The sequence below is a fragment of the Mustela erminea genome, chromosome 20 (assembly GCF_009829155.1).
Source record: "Mustela erminea isolate mMusErm1 chromosome 20, mMusErm1.Pri, whole genome shotgun sequence".
Classification (NCBI taxonomy): Eukaryota; Metazoa; Chordata; class Mammalia; order Carnivora; family Mustelidae; genus Mustela; species Mustela erminea.
In genome coordinates this window covers 22,158,992-22,168,942 of record NC_045633.1, presented here as the reverse complement: position 1 = coordinate 22,168,942, position 9,951 = coordinate 22,158,992, and the positions used below count along the sequence as shown (strand labels likewise).

Genomic DNA, 9,951 nt, shown 5'->3' with positions numbered 1-9,951 from the left:
GTCAACTGTGCCCCTGGGCATGTGTGAGTCTCCGTATTGTCTGTAAGATGGGGCCATCGTACCTACCTCACAGGGGTGTTGTGGGGATTAATGTGATGAGGGTAGTGGCAGCTGAGTGATGTGCGTGTCTGAACTGCCCACCTCCTTGTCTGTGGCCCACTGACAAAAGCCTCCTCTCAGCTTGCACCTTTAGGAGACTACTCCAGTGGGGACGTAATGCCACCTGCCGGTGCTGATGAGAGCCTCTCCAGATAAGAACGGGAGAGCCCCACCCTAAGCTCCCACCATGGACCAGTCCCAAGCAGCACAGGGACCCCAGCTCCGCTCCCCAGCAGCTGTGAAAGGGGCACCTCTCCATCATAACCCCCAGCATGTCATCCCTGTAGCTCCCCCTGAGATTTCTCAGCCCCAGCAGGGGTCACAGTCCTACTTAATCCAATCACGTGGGGCCCTTCGGGCTTCATCACTCCTCCCAGCCAGCACCCGTCTCCCCAGGTGTCCGAGCCCCTGAAGGCCCCCCTCCTTCATCCTGTGGAGACCCTCCTGGAACCGTTTCCAGTTGCTTCTGTCCCTCCACCTCTCTGGGCTCCAGCTCCCCTTCCATCACCCATCTTTCACCAGTGCCCACCTATAGTCACCTGTCTCACCCTGGCCCATCTGGCCCTGGGCTCATTGCTCGAAGGCCATCATCCCTAGTCTTCTGGACTGATGCCACCTGCGAATGTCATCGCCTCCTAAGGATGTCTACAAGCGAACGCTCCCTCCTCCCTGGCTGTGGCCCCAACACATGTGTCCTCTTCACCTCTGTCAGTACCCACTGGGTCCAGCCAAGGTGGCCTGGGGTCCGCAGGGCAGATCGGCCCTGCTTTAGCGGGCCTTCAGTAAGGACAAAGTCCACCGTAAGCAATCTCAGGGCCACCATTTGCCCAGTCATCCAAACTAGATGTCCGTGCACCACCGGAGCACCCTCTGCTGCCTCCCAGCCTGGGTCCGAGCCGCAGGAGTCCGCGCGGGCGCCGCGGGGGCTGGGACGCAGAAGCCCGAGGGCCGGGGACTGGGGCGGGGTTCCGGGGGGCGGGACGGCGGGGCGGGGCCTGAGCCCTGGGGTCGGGATTGGGTCGCGCAGCCGGAAGGGGGCGGTGTCCTAGCCCGGAAAGGACCTGACTTCCCGGAGGCGGCAAATCCGGAGGATCTGCGGCCGCCTTCATGCTGCCCTTGGGCTGCTCGCGCCGGTGAGACCCGCGCGCTGGGAGGGAGCGGGGCGGGAGGGGGCGCGGCGCACGGCCGGCCGGGGTGCTGAGCCGCCGGTGCGCCCCTCCCAGGCTGGTGGCCGAGCTGCGGGATGCCCTGGACGCCTGCGCCGAGCGGCAGCGGCAGCTGGAGCGGAGCCTGCGCGTCTCCCGCCGGCTGCTGCGGACCTGGTACGCGGACCCCGAGACCACCCGGCCGGGCCGCCCTCGGAACCCCGCTCAGAGCCCCCGGGCGGGGAGGCTGGGCCCAGCGCCCACTTGCTTGTTGCCAGCTCTGGTCCCCTTTGCCTGCAGGCTCTGAGGTTGGGAGGCTGCCGCGAGGCCAGGCGGCTCCTTGGGGTCGGTCGGGTCTGGGCCCTGCTTTCTGGCTGTGCCGCCACTGTACTGGTCTTGGCAGGGAACCAGCCGAAACGCCGGCTGCGGAGCCAACCCCAGAGCCAGAAACTAATGAAGAGGCCCCGCCTCCAGGTAAACTTGAACCGCCCGCCTGTCCTTGGTGCTGCCCTGCTCTGTTTTCTGACAAGCTGTGGTGAGTGACCACTGCAAGAGTTCTTGGCTTTTGCAGCAGACACGCCCAGCCCTCAAGACCTCAGGGAGCTGGAGCTTCTGACCCAGGCACTGGAGAAGGCTGTGCGGGTGAGAAAAGGCGTCTCTAAGGCTGGAGAAAGACATGGGACCCTTAGCCTGAAGTCCGCTGCCACTTCTCGTGCTACCACAGCCTCTGCCCCACCCGGGGCCTCAGGCCAGGCTGGCCGGCAAACCTCAGACACAAAACCACCCAGGGGCATCCACCAGACCACAGTGCCTGCCAGGGGCCTCCCTGAGTGCAGGCTTCCATCAGTGGCGGATCGCACCCGTATGGGGAGAGGAGCCTCAACCACCAAGCCCAGACCAAGCCTCAGGGACCAACAGATACCCCCATCGGCTACTCCTCGGGCCCCAGAAGCTTTCACACTGAAGGAGAAGGGGTATGTTGCCCAAACCCTTCCCAGAGGAACTGCTGTGTGTACCTGCTCAGACTCTGGCCAGCAGCAGGAATCTGGGATGGGGGGTGACAGGGCAGGGTATTGAGCTGGATGTGGACCAGGGGAGCCCCTAGGGTGCCATCCCATGGGATCCATGCCCCGAAGCTTGCAGAATGGACCATTGCTAGAGCCTGTCCCCTTCTCCTTGGCTGTCCAGTGCCCCATCCTCTTACCCACCCGTTCCACCCAGCCCCAGGGCTCCACATGGGCTGTGGAGGGCCTGGGCTCTGCTCCTGGTGTCCTTTCTTCCCTCCAGAGCAGGGAGCAGAGCTGGACTGTGCTGGCTCCCACAACCAATCTGAAAGTCCTGTTGCTTGTTGGGGGTGGGGGGAGCCTCCAGAGTGAGGCTACTCTGAGCACTGGCTTCCCTGGCAGGAGCCTGCTGAAGCTACCCATGGCCTACAGGAAAGTGGCTTCCCAGAACTCCCGGTAAGGTTGAGTCTCTGCTGGGTGGGGGTGGAGGGGAGACCAGGGAGACCCAGGCGACCCACCAGCCCAGGCCACATCGGTAAGACGTTTCCAGCAGGCCACTCTGCTTTGTTGGCTGGGTGGGGACACTTTCCATGTTAAGAGAGTCTGCCTGGCTAGGACTTGGACTCAGCAGGCTTTGGGGTTGAGAGACTTTGTGTCCCCAGCTGTCTTCCCTGTGGAGGTGGGTGTGATAGTGTCAGCTCCGTAGAGGTGCGATAAGGGTTCAACAAGGTGGGGCTTTTCACGTGTTCGTGCAGTGTCTGCTCTAGAGCCCGTACCCAGAGTTCTTTACCGTGGTCGCAGGTAGTCCCAGTTAGTCCCAGTTTCCAGGGGAGTTGCCAGTTCCTCTCCTCTCCTCCCTTGAATTCTTAGTACTTCCCCAGAGTGTGTGGATTCTGTCCCCCTCTCACGGACAGCATCCTCTCCATCCCCCAAAGCCTGGGGAGGCCCCTCCTGGCATTCGGCAGAACCAAACACCCCTCATGGGGTCCCTGCCCCAGCCTTTCCCTGCCTCCTGAGGCCCAGCTAGTTGGATGAACGGTGCCTCTGTGTGCGTTGCAGCCTGTGGGCCCAGCTCAGCTCTCCCCAGACCAGTGACTCCAAGGACGCTGCTTCCATGGCCAAAACCCAGTTCCTCCAGAAAATGAAGACGACTGTATTCTTTCTGGGCTTGTGGGACCCCCAGAGTGGGGGCTGTGGGTGGTTCCGGCCTGGTGAGTTTAAAGAGGAACTCCAGCAAGGGCCAGAGCCGCTCTGGGGTCCTGTCTTTGGCGGGAGGGGAAGGGGAGAACCTGGCTGCAGAGGAGATTCCCTGACCCATGTCCAGTCGGGCTGGCCCGGCTCTGGGCTCGCTGCTGCGGAGGTAGAGGCGGAGGCCGGGCTCCTGCGGAAGGCCTGCTCGCTGATGAGACAGCGAATGGAGGAAGTGCTCTCTGCAGGTGAGCGGGCCCTGCAGTGTGTCTCAGGGCTGGGAGGGCTTCAGGACTGGCGTGGATCCAGCCTGCCCTCCCTGATTTTTGCGTAGACCCTGCTGACCGGATACAGGAGTACTACTCCCTGCTTACCCTGGAGGGGCTGCAGGCCATCACGGGGCAGTGTCTCCACAGACTGCAGGAGCTGCGTGCAGGTGACACCCGCCACCCCCCGCCCCTCGTGCTAAGGTCTGGTCAGTGGTCATGGGCCTCTGGGGAAAGATAGGGTCTCCCCACCGCCTTGTCCCGCAGGACTAGGCGGCACTGCGCCCCCTCGCCACTGCCTTTCCCGACGCAGCCGTGTCACTGTAAATGGTCTGCATGTTTATCTAGTTCTCGAGAAAGTGTCGTGTGAGAGTCACATGCGTACAGTCAGGTGACTTGCCTGGTGTTGCTAGAGATGGTTGTTGCTGGACGGTAGCGCTCCAGCCAGGGCAGATGGAGGCTTCGCACCCCCTTAAAGGCAAGTGGGAAGGAGGTCCCTGGCTGCTCCACCATGAGGCCACATCCCTCTGTCCTCACAGCCGTAGCAGGACAACAGCTGGGGCCGTGGCCTGAGGGGAGATGCTGCAGAGCCTCACTGTCCTATGGGGGAAGAACAGACCCTACCTGGAGCCCCCAGCTTCTTTTCTACTCCAGCCCCGAGGAGCTGCAGAGTCTGGCGGTCCTCAGGCTGCGGGTGGCCATGCTGGACCAGCAGATTCACCTGCAGAAGGTACTTCCGGGTGAGGGGAGGGACTAGGTGACTGGGTGCCAGGGGAGTGGGGGGGCTTTGGGTCCAGCCAGAAGATGGAGCCTCTGGGCTGTGCACGGGCCTAGGGGCAGAGCTCTGGGATGAAGAGGATGGTACATGGTGCCCAAAGCCCTCCCTGGAATTGCCCCACTGTGGGGGCCTTCTGTAAGCCCTCCAGTGGCCGCCCGGGACCAGTCCCCCACTGAGATTGTGGCCGTGTGTTACCCTCCAAGGTCCTGATGGCTGATCTCCTCCCGCTGGTGGGCGCGCGGGAGCCTCCAGGGCCGCCCTGGGTGGCGCTTTGCCGAGCTGTGCATAGCCTGCTCTGTGAGGGAGGGGAGCGCTTCCTCACTGTCCTTCGAGATGAACCTGCCCACTGAGCCCTTCCTGTAGCCGGCTGCCCCCGGACCCTGCCGCTTCCCAGACTGCTGGACCCTGCCAGGAGGGTGAGGTTACTCTGACCCACGAGACTGGGAGAGCGCCCCCCTATTAGGTCAAGGGGGATTGAGAGAACTTTCTGTGTGGTGGCCTGGGGGGCTTAGAGATGGCTCTACCCACCTAGGAAAGCAAGGTCCCTGGCCGGGGGGTGGGGGACAGCCCCCGGCTCCTACTGAACAACCCAGGGCCCCAAAGCTAGCAGTCAGGCCTCTGCTTGGCATAGCCTTCAGCAGGCTCGGAGACAGAGGCCTGTCAGGCTTTTTTCTTAGCTACCTCTGTTCTTTCCTGCTTTCACACTTACCAGCCGTTTGTATGACATTAAAACTCCTTTAGAAAGGATCTAGATTTAAGGCAGGACTTGGCGTGTTGGTTTTTTTTTCTTTGTGTTTTTGCTTACCACGAACATATCCAGCATATTTATTGAGAACACGCGTAGGCCTCTGTGATGCAGGGAGGGGGCAGGAGGGCACTGAAGGTGAGTAGCACTGGGGACTCCCCTCCAGCATCGGCCCGAGCACACCGGATGCCCCTTCCCCCCTTGCCTAGACTGGGCTCACTAAAAGACGCCAAAGCCACTGGCCCAACTCAGTGAACGGGCTCTCTTGGCCACGGTGGTCCTTCTAGCACCCGTGCTCACCACTTCCTCCTGGGCTGTTGCTGTGCCCAGCGTGAGCCCCCCTCACTGACTGCACTGTCACCTCCTCCGAGGCTCTTGCCTCTCCCGCTGAAGGAAGGCAAGAAAACGCAGAATTCAAGGTCATGGTCTCTGGGTTTATACCAGTCATATTTGGGTTTCCACTTTGACTTGATTTCTGCTGGGGGACTTTCAGCAAGATTCTTTTTTTTTTTTTTTTTAAAGATTTATTTATTTATTTGACAGAGAGAGATCACGAGTAGGCATAGAGGCAGGCAGAGAGAGAGAGAGGAGGAAGCAGGCTCCCTGCTGAGCAGAGAGCCCGATGCGGGACTCGATCCCAGGACCCTGAGATCATGACCTGAGCCGAAGGCAGCGGCTTAACCCACTGAGCCACCCAGGCACCCTTTCAGCAGATTCTTAAGGAGACTGAGCCTCAGTTCCAGTGTCGTCCCCAGTGTTGTACTGGGGGTAGTTGTCAAGAGAGGTTATCAAAGAGACATGACCACCTGTGGCCCCTAGAGCTGGATCTGGGCAACGGGAGACTCCTCACTCCCCTCTCCGTCTTGGACTATGGGTTCCACAGCCTTTTCACTCCCGAGCCTGCTGTGAGGACCCAGCCCCGAGGTAGCGCTGTGGGGCTGAGAATACCTGCACGGTAACAGAGCCCAGGGCAGGCCTCCCCCGACACCACCTTTTAGGCTCTGGTGGGCAGGTACGGGGATGTAAGTTCCCTTTGCTTAGGAACCCTGCCACCTCCCCACCTGGGGTGGCCTGGCTCTTCCTTCAGCCTATGCCTGCCCTCTGCCTGTGCAGCCAGTCTCAGATGACCCCAAGAGGCTCCTAAGGGGCCCACAATAGTAATGGCCCTTACCCCTGTGGCTGGGGCGAGGACAAATTACACAGTGGTAGGCCCTGGGACGGCCCAGGAGGCCATGGTGTTCTTTAAATAAGCCTTGCCTAGGCACCTGAGCCAACCAAGCACAATCCTCAAGAGCTGGGGCATTGTTGTGTAGCTAGGATTGAGCAGCAGGGAATTCACACCAGCCTCTGCTCCAGGGGGACCCAGGCCCTGAGCCAGGTAGCTTCTGGAGTAGGCCGGGTCTTCTGAACACCAGGTGAGGTGTCACAGGTGTGGGGCATGAGCTGAGTGATGCTGAAGCAGCCTTGGGGTTGCCCCCACAGGCCAGAAATCTTGAGTAATGGAATCCCAGGTCTTGGGGGTTGCTGGGGACCAGATGACAGACTAAAGCAGAAAACCTAAAAACAGTCCTCATTGCACTAAGGGGCCTGTAGGGAGTGGAACAGCTCTGTCCACTGACCAGGGCAGGAACAGGGAAGGGGGAACCGAGAGGTGGGGAGCCTGGTGGACAGCTACTCCCCTCCAGGCCACTCTTGCTACTTCCAGAGACCATGCCCAGTTGATCTGATCTTGAGGAACCTTTCATTTCCAGGGTGAATCCCACCACCCTGCTACTGGCCAAAACCCATTTCCATAGCCAATGGTCTCCACCGTAATTATTTTAGTCCACCAGTCCGCTTGGTTTACTGGACCTTTGCCCCCTGGGGGCAGGGATGCTATCCACCTTGGCTCCTAGCCAGGCCCAGATGGGCGCCCAGAGATTGCTGATTCAGTGACCCTCCTGTCAGGACCCGTCCTCCGTGTTGCCTTGTGGAGCTCGCTGTCCGCACCTGGGCAGGCAGGTGGCGCCCGTAGCATGAGGGAAAAGGAGGGCAGAGGTCCGGGTTAGGGCCCCCTTCGACATTCGCGCCCGCCCACCCTGATTCAGCGCCAAGCCGGGAGGCGGCAGCGACCTCCTCTCCCCGGCGTCCCGGTGGCGTCACCGCATCCCGGGCCAATCCGCTCTGATGTGGCGGTCGAGGATGGGAGTGGGGGCTACGCGGGCGCCCACACCCACCCTGAGCGCGGCCCCCCATCGGCGGCATGAGCGCTCCGGAGCCCCCACCCGCCGCGCCTGCCGAGCCCCCTGCGCCCCCCGAGCCCCCCGGGGCCCTGCACGCGCTGCTTTTGGCCACCGGCGGCGTGGGGGGCTCCTGGCCGCGCTGCGTCCTGCCGTTCGGCGCCGTGACCCTGCTGGCCGGCGCCGCCGCCACAGCCATCACCTTCTCGCTGCGCGGACCCCACCTGGACCTGGAGCAGGGCGTGGCGCTGACCACGCTGGGCGCGGGCCTCGGGCTCCTGGCCGCCGCCTTCCTGTGCTGGCGCGCCCGGCGGCAGCGGCGGGTCGGGCGCGCGGGGCGGCGGGAGCCCGGGACGTCCTGAGCCCGTGCGCGCGCGCGGCCCCCTCCCCAGCGAAGTCACCGGGAGCCGGACGCCTCCTCTCTCCGGACCTCGCCCCGCCGGGGCGCGCAGAGCACAGCGAGCGGGACGCGAAAGCCCCCTCCTCAGACTGTTCCTTCCTAAGCCCTTAGGAGGCCAAGGGGGTGGGGGCTACGAGCCATTTCCCTCTGCTCTTCGGACTCGCCTCTCCCCATTCCTCCCAGCATTGCTTTTCAGCGTTCTGCTTGGCGCGCAGAGTCGATCGCCACCGTGGAGAGGGCCTGCGTGGCACGGGGGCCCTGCCAGGGGAGCAAAATGCGAGATGGCCGCGGACTCGGTGGGTCTACCCTCCTGGGGTGAAGCAGACCGTGCTCCCCTCCCCACGCCGTCTGTCTTGCCTGCTGGGTTGGAAGCCCCTCTTGGCATAATAGACGCTCAATAAATGTTTGTGTGAAATGTGTACAAGTGGTGGCTTGCAAAGGTCTGGACGGAACAGTATGTCCTGGGCTGGGCCAGGAGTGTTGGGCCAGTTTGCCTGACAAGGAAAGACCCCAGGCGCCTGAGGCTTGGGACTGTCTGGCCCCCTGAATCCCTTTCTCCCTGGACAGGTTCTCTGAGTGCCCCCAAAGCCAACAGCTGTCACTCTGACTGGGGGTGGGAGTGGACTGACAAGGTGCATGGGGGGGGATGGGAGGGTGGGGTCTCCTCTAAGGTACCAGGATGGACCAGGACCAGCGGAGAGGCGTGAGAGGCCCCAGAGGCTGGGGACAGGTGGCACAGTCCGCAGGACTGAGTCCAGCAATGAGCCCAGACTGGGGCTGCGAGGGCCTTCCCTCACTCTCATCAGGCCATCTGCCAGGGCCATCCTTAGGGGTCAGAAGAGAATGCGTTCAGGGGGCCATTCTGGGGGAAGAGGCAGGGCTGCCTGCAGCCTCCTCCCTGGGGAGGTGGTGGTACCACAGCCCTCTGGGCCCAGAGCTTTCTGCTTGCTGACACCGACCAAAGCTCTGAACACTTGTGCACACAGCAGGCTGAGCCCTGGGGGCCTCCTTCCACCCACACCAGAAACCACCAGATGTTCTGCAGACCTTAGCCCCAACTCCCGGGGAGGCTGGGCTGCAGACAAAGCCTGCAAGTCTGACGCAGGGTTGGAGGGGGAGGCTGCCCCCGATTTCCTTTCTTCCCTCCTGTGTCTTGAACTCCAGACAGCCCAGGGGCTCCCTGGAGGCTCATCTCGGTCTCTGTGGAACCCTTGTGTTGGCCTGGGCATCTCTCCCACTTGCGGCCAGCTAGTCTAGCTCCTAACGGTCCCGGAAGGATCTGTCACAGCTGGTACTCTCTTGCCAGGGGCTCACTCTCCCAGGCTGGGTTTGAGGCTGTTGATCAGAAAGGACCTCGAAGAGGGTGGCTGGTAAGATGCTGTTTTTGAACTTGACTCATGCTGGAGCAGACTGGGCTTCCCGTCAGCGCCCTCATTTGTTCGCGGCTATCCGTTGTAAGGGAATTTATTTATTTTTATTTTTATTTATTTATTTATTTTTACCTCAAAGTTGAGATTAGGTGCCATGGCACCTGGGGCAGAGGGGACCCACAGACCCAGCAGCCCTGCTGCTGCTAAAGGAGAAGGGAGAGAAGCCAGCAGCCCTTCTGACTGGATTCTTCCCAAGCCTCCCAGGATCTCATCAGCCCCTGCACTCCCACCCCTGCATTTGTGAGGGACTAACCAGAAGGTGCTAATCACTTCGGGTGCCCCATCACCCTATCTTCCTGGCTGCTCCCTCCTTTTCTCTTTTGGTTTCCCTTGGGAGGCTCCAGGGACCCCTGTCCCTACTCTCCTATACAGCAAGGAGATTCTGCTTCTCTCTACCTTCTTCTTGTAGAAGAGGCAGCTCTGCCAGCCCAGACGCATCCACATGGCAACCTCCATCAGCTGCTGGGCCCGGCCTGAACTGAAACTTTTCACACTTTCTCCCAGGGTCACACACATTCCCGTGTTCCCTGCCCCTCTGAACGCAGCCCACTCTTCCTGCTTGCCCCCCCTCCATCAGGGGCTTACTGGTTCTGGGGAAGTGGTCTATATCCGGAGCAGGTTCTGGTCCTCTCTTGATCGGGTCATTTCTCGGCTGCAGCTGCCCCATTCCCAGCTGG

The 9,951-nt window shown here is 61.6% G+C and overlaps 1 protein-coding gene across 4 annotated transcripts; it reads left to right on the top strand.

Moving 5' to 3' along the window:
* The first annotated feature begins 1,141 nt into the window (after positions 1 to 1,141).
* On the top strand, positions 1,142 to 5,245 carry TEDC2 (tubulin epsilon and delta complex 2). 4 transcript variants are annotated; one of them, XM_032328364.1, is made up of 10 exons: positions 1,142 to 1,232; positions 1,323 to 1,421; positions 1,648 to 1,718; positions 1,819 to 2,218; positions 2,651 to 2,704; positions 3,308 to 3,401; positions 3,573 to 3,684; positions 3,771 to 3,872; positions 4,242 to 4,432; positions 4,684 to 5,245. In XM_032328364.1, the coding sequence occupies exons 1-10, from the start codon at positions 1,207 to 1,209 to the stop codon at positions 4,828 to 4,830; spliced, it is 1,296 nt and encodes a 431-aa protein (XP_032184255.1). In that variant the 5' UTR covers positions 1,142 to 1,206; the 3' UTR covers positions 4,831 to 5,245. The 4 variants fall into 4 exon arrangements, with proteins under 4 accessions (XP_032184255.1, XP_032184254.1, XP_032184253.1 ...); XM_032328363.1 differs by having other exon boundaries at positions 1,816 to 2,218; XM_032328362.1 differs by having other exon boundaries at positions 1,148 to 1,232; positions 1,545 to 1,718.
* Positions 5,246 to 9,951: the final 4,706 nt, after the last annotated feature.